This window comes from Lepisosteus platostomus, chromosome 15 (genome assembly GCF_059453375.1).
Source record: "Lepisosteus platostomus isolate fLepPlt1 chromosome 15, fLepPlt1.hap1, whole genome shotgun sequence".
In the NCBI taxonomy this organism is placed as follows: domain Eukaryota; kingdom Metazoa; phylum Chordata; class Actinopteri; order Semionotiformes; family Lepisosteidae; genus Lepisosteus; species Lepisosteus platostomus.
The window spans coordinates 18,507,812-18,526,436 of NC_142625.1; the positions used below are offsets into that span (position 1 = coordinate 18,507,812).

The window sequence follows — 18,625 nt, forward strand, 5'->3', positions numbered from 1 at the left end:
GGTGACAAAGCTTTTGACAAAAACATCTCGAAAAAGATTTTAAATTAATTTAGATTTTCAGATAAACTAAAGAATTGACCCTTTTATGAATCGATACTATTGCAACTTGAAGTTCAATAGCTAGGCTACTTCAGTCATCCAAGGTAAGAGCATTCTCCTTAGTTTCTCCTTGTTTCCAGTTCAATCAATCATTCATTCACTTTTAATACAAATGAACAGCAAAAATGTTTCACATAAGGCTGGGATTACTTTGATGTAAGAGAACTGTTGCAGCTGTTTGCACTAGTAACTAGTAGGGAGACCAGTGTAACGTGGTTGCTTAGTGTGGGTGATCGCAAGTTTTTACATAAAACTTTGATCTGAATACTTCTAAGACTAATAGTGGTTACAGCCAGTCTGAAAGCAGCATATACAGTACAACTCCAGCAGTCATCTGCATTTCAAGGTTGTGACCAGAGATAAAAGAAGCGGTTCTTCATTCTGACTTCTCCTGTGTCAACTTCTTAGATTGGCAGCACATTGTGAAGGTTAAACACAGGTATAATAATCTACTTACATCTACTTGTCGTCAAGCTGTCTACATAACTGTGACAATTCTATTTAACCAATCCCTGAGTCTCAGGTGACACGTCTAGATGAGACCCAAGTCAATAATTCTCCTTGTACAAGCATGACAATTACACGTTGATTGGAATCCACAACAATTTTAAATCTCTATGTCACAACCGCAGATCATGCACAGATAAAGCAGAGGCTGCATAGGGGAACTGTGCCAACATGCAAATTGCAAAGCTATGAAGTTGAAAATCAGACAGAAAGAAGAAAGTTTTGGTTGTTTGGAGCCGGCCTTGAAACGGGAATCTTATTGAAATAAATTAATATCCAGACAAATCTAAATATGGAAGAAGTGTAAATTAGGAAGAAATGTTTCAAAAGGAATACGACAACACAGAACATGCACAATGCAGTGTAATACAGATCTTATGAGCATTATACCACAGCAGTACCAGAATGTCATACAGACAGCACAGAACATTCACAACACGGCACAGAAACTTGAAATCTGAGTCTATATAGACAATAATACTGAAATACAGTACAGGCATAGAACAGAAAAGATCTGTTTCGCAGTATGTCAGTGAAGCCCTCCAGTGTGGCCTACTGTGGACACACAAACATCAAAGCCTTCCTGTCATTTACGTATTCATGCTTTAATATCAAGCCGCTGTCCATTAAAAATGACAGGCACGGTTTACTACAGTATAACGCTCAGCACACAACAAAACTGCAAACGGTTGAAGTTTTGCTCATTAGTTCTAATTCTACCACAATTTACACATTGCCTGAAAACTGAAAAATTCATTAAGGCAGAGAAAGCCCCATTTATGTTTGTCTCATTCTTTCTAACTGGAAATATGAACAAGACGGGAAGACCATCTTTATACACTTTGCTATATTTTTTCTATATCATAAGATACACGTATTGCCCTTCCTGCTGAGATCTGTAACATAGGGATTTAAGAAAACCTTGCATTAGTAATTCTGTAATTACGATGATGCGGAAAATAACGTGAATGCATACTGGCCTGGGATTTGGTTGCTATTGTGAGCACTGAGGAGAGGCTGCTGGGAGTGAGTAAGACTAAGAAGTGATATTATTTTAAACAGATCCAAACTTTCTACCATTGCTTTCGGAAAACATCTGGCAATTGTTTTACTGGAGCAAAAACCTTTGAAAATCACACTGCAAAAGAGATAACACTGAAATATGAGACATTGAATTCTCGAGCTGTCTTGTTCAGCAGCTGGTGTGTGTTACTGTGGGAGGACAGTGTGGAAATAGTGGTTTAGGATTCAATTTTTCCAAAAAAGCCCATTTTACAGTACAGATGCGGTTAGTCCTAGGTTTCAGTGTGCCAGACCGTACAAGGTACCAAGTTCTCTGCTAATCATTTCTTGCACAGTCAGACAGTGAAAATTATTCAAGTGGGGAATGCAAAGTTTGGAAAGGGAATTCTCAAAGTGTTGCTATTCTCAGACCATTGTGCATATCTTTCTTGCACACTGAAGATAAACAAAGAGTTGCATTGATAACAGCTCACAGTCAAAGCCACATGAGAGCCCAGTGTAAAACTAGGCCCCACTGAACTCACATTGCCAGAAGCTTCATGTTATTTACTAACAGGGGATGCCTTGAATTCTAGCCTAATGCCTACAGCACATACAAGCTTCTGGCATGGCAAACATACATCCATTAGTTAACAGAAAAGCAGCTTTTTGCCGTTAAGGCTTGCAGAAACCTAGAGCCTATTTCAGAAGCACCGGGATTTAAAGAAACCCTAAAACCCTTTCCGGACACCAGTCCATCGCAGGCCACGTTCATGCACAAGGGCAATATAGAGACATCAAATAATCTAACCACCTTGGAAGGTGGGAAAAAAATGTGGATCCCTGGGAAAAACACAGGCAAGCAAGGGAAAGGCATGCAAAATCTAAACAAAGGGTGTGCCAGTCAAGATTCAAACCCATGACCAAAGATTTGAGAGGCAGCCGTGATAATGATGCCCACAGGAAAAAAAACACTCCTCTGGGAAGGCAGTATTAGACTGTAGTTATGCTTGGTGTGATCAGACTGCAGCCACCGACTCCCTGTTGAGAGTTTTCAGCTGGTAAATTAGATGCATCCACACAGGAATACTGCGAGTGAAATAAACATTTAGCTACACACCAGGTTTGAAAGAGAGACAGAGTTATGTGTAGTACAAACAATAGATGTACTGTTTACTATGTAAACATGCGAAGAGAAAAATAATGCTAAAGATCGTGTCCATCGTTTCTTTGAAAAAATAAGAGTATTTGCTGTAACAACATGGGTAGGTAGGCTGTTCCAGACTTTCATAAGATAAATTATCTAATATAATATACACATATACAGAACATCCACACAAAGAAACAGTCAATCAGAAGCTATTTTAACAGAACTGTTGGTTCCAATATGTCTAGCTGACAATTCTATTAGGATTTATTAAAAACGTTATATAATGATTTTGGCAAGAGAGCCGCATTTATGCCATCTTGGCCATTAAACTGTTAAAGGCCTGTAAAAGCAATATGTCACTGTGTAAAACTAAACAGACACCGAGCATGATGGCAAAAATGACTTGATAAAATAAATTTACAGTCTAGCATCATGTTCTAATTAAAATAAACGCCTTTTGGATTTTCTCTTGATATACAAAGCAGTTGGATAGTATGAAGTTGGTACACCATGTGGGTTTCTGTAAGGAAACATATTTCTGTTCCTCAATTCCAGACACCCTTCTATTCAAAATCTGCTTTGCAAAAAGGTATGATCCCCGATATGATCAGTGGGTTTCAAACTAAAGTCTGATGAACCAGAACAAGGCATTACAAAAATGCCAGGTAACATTGAATCTACCGTGTCAAAATGTATCCTCCTACATGAAAGCAGCTACTGATTTTTTTGTCTTGCTGAAAGTGAGAAGCATAATCGCTAACAATGACACTCGCTTAAACAGTGTTGCAAAGAAGAGCAGAAGAGATTCTAGACATCTGACCATCTCTCTCTAATAAGGGAAAGAACATCATCCTTCTGACAGAAGTATATACAAATGTTACCAGTCACTGTCATCATCCTCAGTGTAGGATGACCTTTCAAGAAACAAAAAGTTCTAGCAAAGGCTAAATTAAATGCACTTACAACAAGAGCAAGTTTTTTTTTTTCCTTTTATTTTGACAGTTGTTAAAACCAACAGACGAGCTTTCCTGTCGGGTCAGCACTGCAGACTGCTCTCCTGCTCGCTTTGTCAGTGGGTGTTTCCCGATCCGCCTCCCTAGCTGGCCCTGCTCTCAGTCAGGTTCCTCGATGAAGATGAGGAACTATGAAGTCCCTGTCCCAACTGCTGCTCTGAGCCCGTCTTTAACAGTGCCACCCTTTCACTGAATCGCTGGCACAGGGATTTCCTCTGACCACGGCATGCTTTGCACTCTACCTGGCCTGTGTGCAAAACAGGGAACCAGCATTAATCACTATGAATTGCCCTGTTAAATATTTCAGTACAGTACTTCCTGGAACCCATCTGACACAGATAACAGCCTGATGGGTAAATTCCATGGCCATTTACGTTCCTTTAAACAAAACAATTTAACTTAAACAATGACATTTTAAAATGTACTTTTTAAATTTAGACTGGCTAAATTTGCTTAGGTCCCCCAACAGTTTGGAATGAGCACACGGCTACAATTCTCTCACAACAAGTGAAAAAGAGAGTTTTGTCCTCCAACACACACACTGTAAGGCCATTCACTTGTTTCGCACAGGAAGCCAACAGCAACAAAGGCCTCTGGACATAGGTCTTACTGTACATGCAGCTCTTACTGCTAACACAAGCCTACAAATCCCTAGCTAAGACACATGCATCACCATCAATATAATTACACAGTCAACAATGAAAAGAAACCAGCTTTAGGGCTATCAGAATGTAAACTCTCATTTGACCAATGACCAAAAGGTTACACTGGGAATTTTCATTGCTATTTTAATTGACAGTTTCTTAAATCTGTTATCATAATGGAATAAAGAAAAAACCCTTAAACATACTCGATCGTGCCCCTGATCGGATGTATTACGACAGACAAATGTTTTGTGTTGGCTTCTCCAGCTTGCTTGTTTCAGCAAAATTTGTTAACTTTGTTTCCAAAGTGCAGCAGAAAAGCATTCCTCGGTTTTTTTATTCCTAAAAAAAACACCTAGGCAACCTTCATACTTTAACATTCCTGTTCATTAAAGGCAAAATATTTTTTTTTACTATGCAAGCAGTATTCATTTTTGTGCAGTATCTGTGGATTAATACAAACTGTAGACATTAATTTTGGTTGACGTAAATAGTTCTTCTGGTTTAAAAAAGCCGATATCTTTTTAGGATCTTTTTGTTTTTCAACTTTCGCAGACAAACAAATCTAAGAGAACTGAAGGTAATCTGAAGCTTTCTAACCTTTATTCAACTGGCTGGATCTCACTTTTTGTCACACACACACAGAACTTAAAAACTATGCACGGGAAGAAGTTTTATATAAATGACTCATCTAAGCCTAAATCCTCAGACAACTGATCGCAATTGCTAATCACTATGCATATCGGTATTCATGTCAAATAAGATTAATTCAATCATTAAAACGTTACGCTTGCTAGAACCCCCTTTGAGTTTCGATTTGTGCTTCCTACAGTACGTGAGCTGCACCTAAGAGACTGCAGGGGAAATGCAGTCGGGCATCTTAAAATAAGATGCACCTTCAAGTGGCTTCTGAAACATTCCTTCTCAATGCCAATATAGCTGTCAGCTCAGGAATGTAAAGATGTTAATGAGTGCATGGATTTTAATCCAAAAGAAAAAGAACAATAAACTACCCTCCCCCCAGTCTGCCTGTTCCAAACGCTTGAACAGTGCTACATTGTATCATACAAGAGTATGAGCCTGACATGACTTCTGGAAATCTTTTACTAAAATAGTGATTACAATGTAAAACATCCGGTGGCCGCATAAATTGCACATTGTAATTTCCAAAAATGCAGGAATAACAGGAATACTGTAACAGGAAAACTCAGCTTACTAGAACTAAAACTCCATTACACTAAACCATAATTTTAAACTGTGATTTTCACTGCTTTGTAATTTTATTGAGCAGGTATTAGAATGTGAGCCAATATCAGCAAAAGTCTATTATATCATCAGTGCCCATCTTCACACAGTTCTACCAGAGATCGGGCTTAAAGCATTTTTCTGTTTGCAGTTTATATTGAAAGGTTCAGTACACTGCCTGAGCATTTGAAAAAGCAATGAGAAATAGTACTAGTGGTATGTTAGTGGAAAAAAAACCCCACTAGATTAAATACAGTATATTGTTCTTTTTTGGAAAATAGTCATTAATATAATCTGTTAAAAGAAAATGTGCAAAAAATCCCAAAGGCAATCCCACATAAAAGGACCCATCATTTGCAACCTTTCACCTGAAGGAATGTGTGCTTTCCTCAGAATGGAAGTTTGTTGCTATAGTGTAAGAAACACATACTTTGTACAGTGTTTTCTTGTTACTAAGATATCATTTGGTGCATGACTGAATACATATGCTTTACCAATGACTGAGTTAGCTCCTGTTAATAAATAACACACACAAAAGGTATCGACAGAACATGACTGTCTAATCAGAAGCTGAAAAACTGAGATCATTCCTGCTTTTTTACTCACCTAATGGATCTTAAACACAAGTATTAGCGAGGTACAAAATCTTAATCCTTTGGAGGAGGAGTTTGACATTACAAATAATATGATTAAGGTTCAAGAAAATAAGAGAGAGTTTCTCCTAAATTTACTTTTCACAAGGATGACGTTTATTTATTTACGTTAATTTTACAATCACCCAAGGTAGTTCGATTTGGCCTGTATCACGGTGATCCGATTAGGTGAAGACGCAGACGCAGACGCAGTGTCATCCTGCACCATAAGGCCACCTCTCATCTCATTAACCCACTTGATCAAGTAAATCATTTGCTAGGGTGTGATCAAGCTCTTTAAAATATAAAAACCTTGCTGGTCGGGGTTTAAAGAAAGGCATTTCATTTGAGGGGCTAGAATGTTACCTAAGCAGCAGCAACAAAGTGCAATGTTGAATAACAGCACATTTTTGGAACCCAGGCATTTTATTTGAGGACTGTTTTGAGAAACTCACAAAAAAAATGTTTGATTCTGACCTGATTACAATAAAAAGAATAAAATGCAAATAAGTGATTTGTTAGAAGTGGCATGAAAATTATAGACTGTCAGTGCTTATTTACTTTTGTCATTAAAGCAGAATTGTACTCAATGCTCACCCAAGATGAAACCAGAACAGACCCTTTGCCTTTAGCTTCTGGCTTTCAAAGACAACTCATATGCATATTTTACCATACTAAATTTGCACATTAACTCTGCACTTTACTATGACTTGCCTATGCTTTATAAGCACTTGCGTTACTTTCAGTATGTATTGCTCTGGTTTACCATAGTACCATTGCTGAATGAACTTCACCATATTTTTACTGTGCCTCTCTACAATAATAACACGATTTACAACAGCAAATTAAAGGTGGGTCAGACTAATGGAAAACAATATTCCAGTATTTATCTGGACTAGCTATTCCCTGGCAACCAAACAAATCACATTACCTGATCTGCCTCTTTTTTAAAATGTTACCTGCAAGAGTAAGTCAGAATCAACTATTTAGGTATCATGCAATATGTTCAACTCAATTTCCAAGCTTACTGGAGTAGAAACATTCTCAGGAGGTTCTAATTATAGATTCAATTAACATGATAGTCATGGTTAATAATTATCTTGAACCACACCACAAGTGCAAGGCTACAAGGCTATCAACGGTATATTGTTAATAATAACAGCCCCCCCCCAATCTCCAGGCAGTCAATAAACAGCATGCATTTCGAGAGAGCTTTTGGCACTGGAAAGTCGAAACTTGTAGTTTTTCCAGCTTACTGGCAAACTGTTGTATTCAAAGCATTTCGCCAACGTATCTCAACTCTAACGACTTTGTAAACCTTGTAAAGGGGACAGGTGGGTAGACGTCAAAACTACTAAGGAACCACAGGTTTTCTTTCAAGAGCAGAGTGACAGATTACAGAAGTTTGGTAGTGATTGGGGATTTTCCATCTTGGTTGCAGAAATTCACAAAGGTTCGTATTCTTGAAACCATGTTTTAGCCCAATTATATAAGCAGAACTTTGTTTTCTTCTGATATCCCTTCATTAATACGATAATCAGTGAATCTATAGCATTAAATGCCTTGACCGCCTGCTACAACCCTCACACCAGCAGAGGAGAGGTGATGGCAAACATCCCCAGGAACAAGCACAGTCAGGCCATCTGCTTCTTTATGCGGCAAATCTCACACATTACACAACTGAGCTAGGCTCCCACTAACAACACTGCATGCCATAAACACAAGGGCACCCACGGGAGACTTCAAACTCACTCTGTCCCAGAGAGCTTTGGCCCACAGTGCACTCCCCACAGGGAATCCCTGTTACAACTCGGTAAAATCAGATCCAGGCTTGAACTAGCCTAAAGGCCACAATCTGCCCCCAAGCAGAGGCATTTCAGAGAACTGTTTCCTTGCTGATTTTGATCTTGAGCCAAGGCAGTTTATTAAAATGCTTAAGAAAGCTATTGTGGTAATATTCAGTTGCTTTTGCTCCTTATTGGAGCTCAAATAAGCCTCTTTAGTGAATATAATGCACAGGAGAATGTTACCAGTGTTTCATCACTTTAAGTGCGTCTCCCAATACATGCTTATGCAACAGGCATTACATAAATGAATAAAACATGAAATTTAAAATACTTTGCAAAAAGTTACAGAATGAATGATGGCTCATCATTCCTGCGTTTTTTTTATTGTTTCCCCTCAGTCTTAAACATACAAGAATGCCTGTTCTTTTAATCAAAATAACTGAGTGTTAAGACAATTATACCACTGACTGTTTCTGCCGTGTCCTGAATCATAGCAATTGTTTTTTTCAAAAACTTATCCAAGATTTCAAGCACGATAGAGGTGTACGCAAAAAGTCAAAAGGAAAGTAACTCAGGCTGGCAGATCTAGCAAAACCTCTGCTGGGCTGCCGTTTCTCCAAACTCATGCCAAGCCATTCTTCTTTGTCTAAAAAATGCTCTTCCGTCTCACTGAATATCCTTCACAGCTTTGTGATCAGACGCTTGTGTTCTTTCCACACAGCTGACCCCCTGACTACGAGCGAGGCCTCTGTCCACTCTTCAGCGAGTTCCCCAGAGGCATGGTTTCTGCTTAATAAATCAAACAGGGCCCCAGTGGACACACTGCAGGGCTCATTATAGTGGTAGACAAGAGCACTGCTAACAAGACAAAACTCACTTGAACTCCCTCATATCCGAAATGGGAGGACGCCTGGCATCTGAAATTTCAAAGCAAATGGCGAAAACTGAGCCCATTCCACCACTTAATGGATTTTGTAATATATTCAAGTCTTATGAACATACTGAACTGGATTTTAAAAACTGTCATTATGATGCAGAAAAAAAAGAAAGCAAATGTGAAAATGAGAAAATTCACAAACGTGAGCTACTGCCTGGGCACTACTGCTTGTTCAACTGCTAGTAGGTGCTGAATTCAGTTCCAGAATCTCCTCCTGCCCTTGCATGAGGAATGCCAGACTCGGCTTACATGACAACACAGGGCAGTCAGGGAGCAAGTTCTTAATCAGCAAGCTGAGGACAGAGTGCATAAACGAATGTGCTAACGTTGTTGGGGGAACAAATCCCGAAAAAGAATTGATGGAAGATGGAAGAATGGAAGATGACGATGCTATGATGGCATTAGGCTACAAAATCCAGAAGGACACTGGGCAGAGTTTGGCTCCCAAAGAACAAGACGTGAAGAGTGCATACCTATAAAAAATATTCTCGACTACATTCAAGATGCACCCTCTGCAAAATTTTCCTTTGTGTTAAGAGAAACAGCTTTTTTTAGTTTTGCACCACAAAGGTTTTTAGACTGAACTTGAGTTCTAAAGCTGAATCGTTATTCTGTCAATATTGCCCTGTTAAATATTTCAGTACAGTAAACCCTAATTATTAACAATGTATTAAATGGAATTGCATCTCATAAAATATATGCACAGCTTGTATATAATCATGTGACAGCCTAATAACTTTTGTATTTTTGGGGGTAATCTCCAAGAAAAACGGAAAACCATTTTAAAAATAAATAAAACCCAGGAGATTTTGGAGAACTGATTGACAACCGCTACAATCACAAATTGAAATTTGATAAGATACAGTTTGAAAACCCAATCACAGGTTTGGGTTTTCAAACACAGGCCAGAGGAATATTGGCATTTAGCATTCAGCATTTGCTCATATTACACAAAATGACAAATTGTTCTTAAATCAGACAACGTTTCCATGTGATGCACAGTAGCATCAACTTTAAATGAACAGACTACTAGTTGAGTCCAAACCCTATAGTGATGCAGCAGGGGGAACAAGCTGGAATGGGTCAAAAAACCTAGCTTGGCCGTTCCATCTTTGATTAGCTTGAAACTTGTATTAACTGCCTTGTTGTATCAAGAGAGAAATTCATCTATTTGTAATTATTCTCTGTTCAGACAAATCTCAGATTTATCCTGAACAGCCTTGAGGAGATTCTTTTATAGTGTTTAGCTGTGTGTTACAGCTCTTATCCCTGTTCACCTGCAGTGGTTCTGATTACTGAATTCCACAATCTATGAGCAACAAACAAGGTCCTTTTCAATACGGCTTAAGAATAACTACACTGCCTACCTCACACTTGAGAGTGACAGACGTTTCTACCGCATCACCCAGGCTGGTAACGCAGATAGTGTGAAACAGGGAACTTAATTTCTGCAACTACTGAATAATTATCAGGGCCATGTTGCATACCCACAATTATCTTGAAACACAGGAATTATCACTAGTTACACCATAAAGGTTCAGCTACTTTGAAAGTCAAATAGCTAGTGTAAGCTGATTTGACTTAAAAGACCTGATGCATTCTGAGCTCCAACCTGTTACCTAGACATAGCCTAGTCTTGAGCTGGTGTCATCATTAGACTGTAAGGAAAACCTCCAAAAAACATGCCCGAGCACTGATGGTCCTGTATCATTGGTGTATCACACTATCCAGTGCAATTTCAGCTTAACATCATCCATGTTTTTCATCCTTTCTCAGAGTGGCAATGCTAAGAGATAATGCTTCATGAAGCCTTTATTTCTTACAGCTTTAACTACTGCATTGATTCATTCTTTGTAAAGAGTCAAATACTCATTTGAAGAAAAACAGATAGACAATACACGTTACCAGTCCAGGGGCAGAGCACTTAAGAGCTCTTGGTCACATCTTGTGCCCAGTGCTTCCAAGATGGGCTCTGTTTAGCAACAGTTCTCACCAGGATATGGGCTTTATGATAATTATGAACATGCAGATGCAGTCTCAGTGTCTAACTTTAAATGCCTGAAACCGCTTTCTGAGTTTCTGAGCTTTTCATGCAGATAAAGCAGAGTATTTCAAGATACGTTATAGGATTTCAATACTCGTTTCTCCTTGAAATTTGACCTCTGAAAAGATCTTTATGCTTTTACTATGCATGCCAACTTTGATTAGTTGAAATATCTTAGGTTGTTTAATCGACGGCTGTATTAAAATGTGTCAATAAAGGAATGATTTCTCATATCATTTAGGAAAATTATATTACCTTTATATGATTAGCAAAGCAAAGTCTAAAACAACAGAGGAGGAACAATTCTGACAGTTATTTCCTCTTCACTGACTTCTGTCCAAAATGATGTTCAACGCAGATAGAGCCAACAGCAGAAAAAGCTGAATGTCTCCATGGATTTCACTATTTTAGGAGACGGGAGAAGACATGCTTACAGATAACCATGTGATGAAAAGCACACTTGAGCCCCGCTTTTGTTGGCAGATCTGTACCTGAGGTGCTACAACGCGAGACATGTCACCCCGACCTTCATCTAAACACCGCAAAAAGTACCCGTCACAAAGGATCACAACAGTGCCCATGCCCCCTTCACGCCATCCTCTGGGTGCATGACCAGGCTCATGCCCATTACTCAGCAGCAGATCCAAGAAGAGGGGGGAACGTAGTGCTGCACCCTGCGGTTCTAGGTACTGCTCAGCCTGAAATCACGGGTGGAAAGAAACTGCAGAACCAAACAAAGTGATCAATTTTGTTTTCGCATGCAGTTTTACACAAAGATACAAACTGCACAAATACCTGTATAATGTATAATGAGGTTTTATTTCTGCAGGATAGGCAGTGCATCCTCTGGGATTGCGTCTTTTGCTTATAACCACCTTCTCGTGCGGAAGTGCTGCCTCTTTCCGCTGACACGTGCGTTTGCTTTCTCACCGGGCCCGTCTCTGTTGATGGCTGATCCTGTGTCAGCATTCCTCGTGATGGCTCCGACTCCTACTGTATATGAGGAATCTGACCTCAGAGGAAACCAGGGAAGTGGTACAGGCTTCAGCTACACTTTGTGAAGCATCAGGAAGTGTGAATGCGATCCCATTCATGTCCTTGCGCTCCGCTGAGTGAGGTCAAGATGACTCCTTTTCCTAATGCAAAGTTCACTGTGTGTTTATAGTATAAACAGCTTTATTTATACTATACACAGAATAGAACAGTCGTAGTTCATTAAGTACAATTATTTGCCCACAATAAAATCCTTGATGTACTGCAGATATAGTTTATTTGTTGATAAGTATTGTACTTTGAAACACTCCATAGCCATTTAAAATAGCCCTAAATAAGCATGATTATGAAAGAGCAGCTACATAGCTTTTTGGTGTGTTCCACTCTGCATTACTTTAGTCAAGGTTAACAGGGAAATTGGCAAATTGATTCTCTGCAGTAACCATTTCTGAACTATATCAATGGACTCGAATTGTGTTTCCCTTCCTAAACACACTTCTTCACAAATCTAGTGCCCTGCTGCTTTCCCTCAGGAACAGCTGTGGGTTAATCGTGTGAATTCGTTTTTGCTTCACAGCACAGGACTATTTCTTGCACTGCAGTGCCAGTCTCTCAATCCCTTACTGTAAGCTTCTCTCGTCTTAAAACGTTTTATTCTTGAGGTACAGCCCTTCGTACAAATTATTGGAAAAATGTGTTCCTAAGTATGCAACAGTCTTCCACACAGTACAATATTGGCACTGGTGTTTATACCATCTCAATGCCTTTCTAAACCTTCCAGTCTACATAAAATGCCTATTATATCATGCTGTGCGCTCACTTGAAAGTTGTTATGGAAACAAACACATGCCAAGAATAAAAATATTCTGACTACATCCACTGGCCTACAAAACAATTCCTAAATTTGAGTGATTCTCTTATTGTTAAATGCTTGTATTTATCAGCTCTAGTTATAACAATAAAAAAAAAATTATAAAAACTAATGTGAGCACTAACTTCCTGCTTCGTGCCTACTGCTTGCCAGGACAGGCTCTATCTTTACAGTGAGCCTAAACTGGACAAAGTGGATGGATTTTGAGCACCAACCTACACAACAAAATTAGCATGCAAACCTCGAGGTTATTGAGTTGAGGAGCTAGAAAACCTCCTCACAGACGTCTCATTTTAAGAACACAAGCATTACAAAATAAGAGGAGGCCCATCTGGTTTCTAAACCATCTTGCTCGTTTGGTTGCTAGGGGCTAAGCCTAATCGATCCAAACAGCTCTCCCAGCCACGTCTTGAAAGAAGCCAGGGTATGGGCATCAATACGTGACTGGGTAGCCTCTTCAAACCTCCCACAAGGCTTTGTGCAAAAAAAGTGTCAGTCACCAACCAGAACCAATGAAAGCTACCTGTTCTCCATTTTATATGCACTTCCCTATAGGTTTCCCTTTGTCACAGTGCAGCTGAAGGCAGATAGGCCTAAGCAGATAGCTGGGTGCTGGCAGCTAGACAGAGATGGGGGTAATAACCAAATGTAGCACTTTTCAAATTTCTCTTACTTCTTTTTAACTGCTGCAACTGTTTAAGACCATACTTCACCTTCCATAACAAAACTCACTGCATGAGAATAGCAGAAACACTGTCATAATTCAGTTTAATTGTATACTTTATTGTCATGGAACGTGCTCTAGTGCAGCTCAGATAAAGAACAGCAAAAGCAACAAAACACATTACACTTACACATACACAGTACATATTATTCAATCAGTGCAACATCCTAGATACTGAAGTGCCTAATGGTCTCTAGATAGGTGCTATTTCAGAACTGAGCAGGACTACATTTGATGCTTTGAAATCTCCTCCCCGAATGGAGAAGTTTGAAAAGGGAGCTGGCAGGGTGGAAGGGGTCTGTGGACACCTTCTTAGCTTTCTGTGTGATGTGGAAATGGGGCTGACAATGCTCAGCTTCTATTGCAAATGGAACTGGCAGTTCTGCCTGAAAATCACAAGAAGACACTTGCTTTCAGGTATACAAGTCAGGTACCATAGCATGACTCTGCTTGTGCATTTAATCAAAATGCAAGCATATGGTATTACACAGTGACCCTTGTAATCCCCTTCTGACAAAGTGGCTTAGCAACTATAGGTCATATGGCTGTGTGAAGAAGCTTAATGGGCAGTCTTGTAGTCATAATCTGTCAGCACTGCTTAGGCAAACAGAAACACGTGTTCTATATCAACAAGCAATTGAGTACAAACAATATATTAACAATACATGGTGGGATTTAAAAAACTATATACATCCCTGCATTCCAATTGTTTAACACGTCCGTATTTTAATTTTTGTAGTTTGCATCCTGCACAGCTCTTTGAACTCACGAAGAATAGACTCTTAACTTTCAAGACACAGACTGTGCATATCAGTGGAGTGCTGCTCAGGCTCCTGCCTGTCTGATGTCACTCTACTGTAGGTGACTGAGGACACACCCATGCCAGATCATTTGAAGGACTGGAAAAAGGAGTTGAGTGAGCTCAAACTGCCGTGGGCACTAAAAGGTAAAAGCTTACAGGAGGTATTCTTTAGGATTTCTGCTGCAAGTCCAAACTGTATCCACTTATTGTAGCTCTAAGCAAAGCAAGGCTATACATAGATTGCAGTTTCAGTCCAAAAGCCTTTCACTGTAAGGCCTGATCCTGCTACATTTAAACTTACAACCACTTTCAGAAAATCTCAAGCAGTTCTGGAGCTACAGCTGAGGTCTCAAGCAGCCTGTAGGAGGGCCTTCAGGTGTTTGCTCCAACCTCAGATGTCATTTAAACCCTCATTATTTTCTTACAGGGGACTTTAGGGTATTTTTTGTAGCCGATTACACAAAACATTCACAACATTCGCCACACCTGACCACATTCATGAACTGAAGCCAACTTTGGCAACGTTTCGGAAAATGTCAGCAGGATGAGGCCTTGCCTTTTGCTGCCTCAAGAACAATGTTACAAGTCCTCCTTATTGGAGAACTCTTCTATTGAATTTAGTTATAAACCTCCATTAAAAAGGCTCAAACAGAATCCAGGATAAGCAGCCCAGGAAAGACCCCATGTTGTATTTTAAGAAAACAGAAGAACAAATGAACGGCCTTACCTTTCCTCTGAAGGAATACCCTAAGCAGCGGATTGGCGGTGGATATTGCTTTGTGGTAATTGTCGTCATTATTTATTGGTAGTAAGTCCCCGTGAATATCTGCGTACCCAACCAAAACATCCACGTTCGGGATTCTGTGAACATGTTGTAGCAATCCGTAAAACTCGTCGAACTTCCCGGGCTTCGATCTATCCAGGGAAAACCGTCGGAATTCGGCACCAAACTGTAATCAGAAGAAAATGAAAATATTTAGATGTAAAAATTACTTTTATCTGAAGTCAAAAACATAATTCGAGATGGTATATATAGATGCTTGCAAACATGCCACTGCTCTACCTAAGCCGTTCACTCCACAGCGACCTTCTAACCTGGGTACGGTACTCAGGGCTTTGCAGCTGCTATATCTGCACCTCCATATCGGTTATTTCCATGAAGTTACACCGAGTCAGCATTTTCTTTATGGCACAGTGTGCTGATATGTGTAAACTGCCATGAAAACTGAATAAGATATACAGGAAAGACAGAAATGAAAAAGCCTGCTATCCATGGAAAGTCAAGCTCCTTGTGCTCCTTCATATTTACATAGAAATGAACACATAAAACTGTAGGTATACTGCAATTGACTCTATACAATATGAAAAGTCTTTAATACAAATCCCAAGTGTCTCCTGTTTGAAGGTACTTATCTAGAGGTATGCAACAGTAAACGTGATCTAATTTTTTACTGCTCTACTACATTAACAGGGTGTTCACAGATTAAATAAACAAAACACATATTTCAGATATCTTTAATAGCACAGCTGTACTAACACCATAGGCACTCACTAGCATTTCAGTGCTACACCTACCTACCCATTTAGAAACTTTCCACACCCAGCGGAATTACACAATGGTGACGATGGAATATTCCACAATCTCCTATCCCTCTCCAGGCCCACTGTCGAGATTTTAATGGCCAGGAGAAGAAGTAATCTAAAACACCAGCCACGTCACAGACAGCTAATAAAATGCAACCTGGGATCTGATAACTCTTCAGATCACCACACTCTGACCAACTTTGGAAATCCATACAGGGAGGAATTAAAAATGCACTGACAAGAAGGAAGTTCCTCCAATAAAGCCCCAGGTCGCTTTCGACATTGTGAATTAAAAATAAACACGGAATGTGGTGGGGTGTGGAAAAAGATACTGTCAGCATGGTTTCCCAGTACAGTAATGGACTGGCACCCTGTCCAAGGTGGATCCTGCCCAGCTCCCATGCTGACCATGACCCTGTACTGGAGTAAGCCTTTTTCAAAACTGGAGGGATGGACCTGCCAACAGGTGTGTAACAAAGGCAACAGTGAATGAATGAATTAGCAAGGAAGCTTCTTAGAAAAAGAAGGGGCATATCAAAAACATCTCCTTATTCTTTAAGGTCTGTGTGCTCAAGCGACAGACTCGACAGAGCAGCTCGGTGTAGAAATTCACACTGCTACAGCTACACTCTTATTTTCTTCCGTACACATTTTAAAAGAATTTATGACAAAAAAACACTTAGTTCTTCAAAAGAAAGTTAGAAGCTAACATTTTTAAAAACAGATTCAGCTCTTGTAATAAGTCAAAACAAGTTCACTACAAATAAGCTTATTTAAAAGTTTAAATGAGATCATTTTTTCCATGAACTTACAATAATACATTTAAGAAAGAAATGTTCTGCTCAAAAATTTACATTTTTAGTACCTTGCAAAACTAACTTATAATTAGAGGCATATATTAAAACCCATCTTTATGCAATTTGAATTTAACCTCCAAACTTATTTTCTCTGTGACAAATTTTTATTCCTAAATGCCTGCTTATTCAGAAACATCTTAGCAGAACCTCTGTCTCAAATTATTTGCCTGCTTCATCAATTGAATTGCTTACACTTTGTTTCAATTTTCTTTCTACAGCTATATGTCCTTCACATACTGGAGCATACATTCCTGCCCGGGCACTACCGACTCGGATCAGGATTCTTTAAACGTAAAAGTGCACATTGAGTGATTTCCGTTCCTTAACGGGAGACCCTGCACAGAGGACGGGGAGACCTGCCGCCAACTCTGAAATCACTGGGAGAAGTGACAGGAAGAATTCGTCAATTTTATTTTCCACTACAAGGTATCAAAAATACTAGATGTGCTAAGTCTTGTTTGTAAGTTCTCTCATTTTTTTTAAAGCTCATTCCCATTTGTAACCGAGAATATCACAGACTGCCAGGGCACATTCCTAAATGTGGTGTGTGCAGAATACTGGTTAAATGCATATTTAGCACATATAAATGTCAATTACAGGAGTGTAAAATGTAATGGCTCTTAAATTCATGTTCACATGTTTTTTATACTATAGAAGACAGTGTTCCAGGTGATATTCAGAATGGAAAAATGTTAAATGTTAATGACAGATCAGACATCTTGATTCTTTTTTAATTTAAAATCTTTATATGGAAGGCCTTTGCAACAACACTTACCCCCTCTTGAACCTGAGCATCATAAAGAAAAATGAAATGAAGTACACATGTAATTAGAAGTCTATGTCCATAGTTTTGTGACGTGAATTTATAGCAATGTAACTTTGTAACGTGCTTAGATTAAACAATTGACAATTTGCGAGGTTTTTTTAAAAAAAAGGATATACAAAAAAGATTAATGCAGTGCATCTGCACTGCAGACCTTCTACAACTAGAAGTGGAAGCCTGTGGGTTCTGATTCTGGGATCACCTCTGCTGCTGAATCCTTGAGGGAGGCAACTCACCTGGACTCCTGCAGCTCAGTTCCCAGCAGAACAAATACTTCTTTGGTTAAGAGTATAAACCAAAAAAATATAATACAAAAGAATAATGTATTGAGTAATTGTTCATGGTACGTTACACCAGTCTCCTTCAATCAGCTGGATTTGGATCCTTGCTGCTGGAGAGGACAATGAAGTTCCACTTTCCTATTTGCTGTTTTAACTGTTCCTTACAGTTATTATTGGTAGCAGTAATAATACTAATCGCCTATCGCTGGAGGCTCTCACAGCAGTTTCTGAAAACTAAAGAATCAGGAAAAAAGGTTGCAAATCTGAAAATAACCGGCTTCTACACATGAACATTAAAATGTATAATTATTTTTATGTTTACAATAATGATATATGTCAACAGACGGGACATTTGAGTGCAAGTAAAGTATGTGAGCCAACTTGTATCTTTGTAACTGGTGGTGAAGAAATCCCTAGAGGAAACTTTGTTTTTACATGTAATTACACAACACAAACTTGTGTTTCTGGTTTTTGATTGACTATATAATGACAACTGATGTATTTTATCAAAGTATGAGAACGAGGTGTAATTTTAAAATAATATTTATCATGTTAATATATACAGTATATTATCATTCATCTGTGTTGATTTTATAGTAAATTACGTTTATAGACATCACCTCAGATAGG

General features: G+C 39.0%; 1 protein-coding gene across 1 annotated transcript in view; it reads right to left on the minus strand.

The window, feature by feature from the left end:
* The window catches only part of pard6b (par-6 partitioning defective 6 homolog beta (C. elegans)), a 41,686-nt gene that overhangs the window by 13,038 nt on the left and 10,023 nt on the right, over positions 1–18,625 (minus strand). The window contains exon 2 of the mRNA XM_088608115.1: positions 15,178–15,400. Coding sequence (XP_088464241.1) covers positions 15,178–15,400 — 223 coding nt within the window. The remainder of the gene's footprint in view (positions 1–15,177; positions 15,401–18,625) is intronic.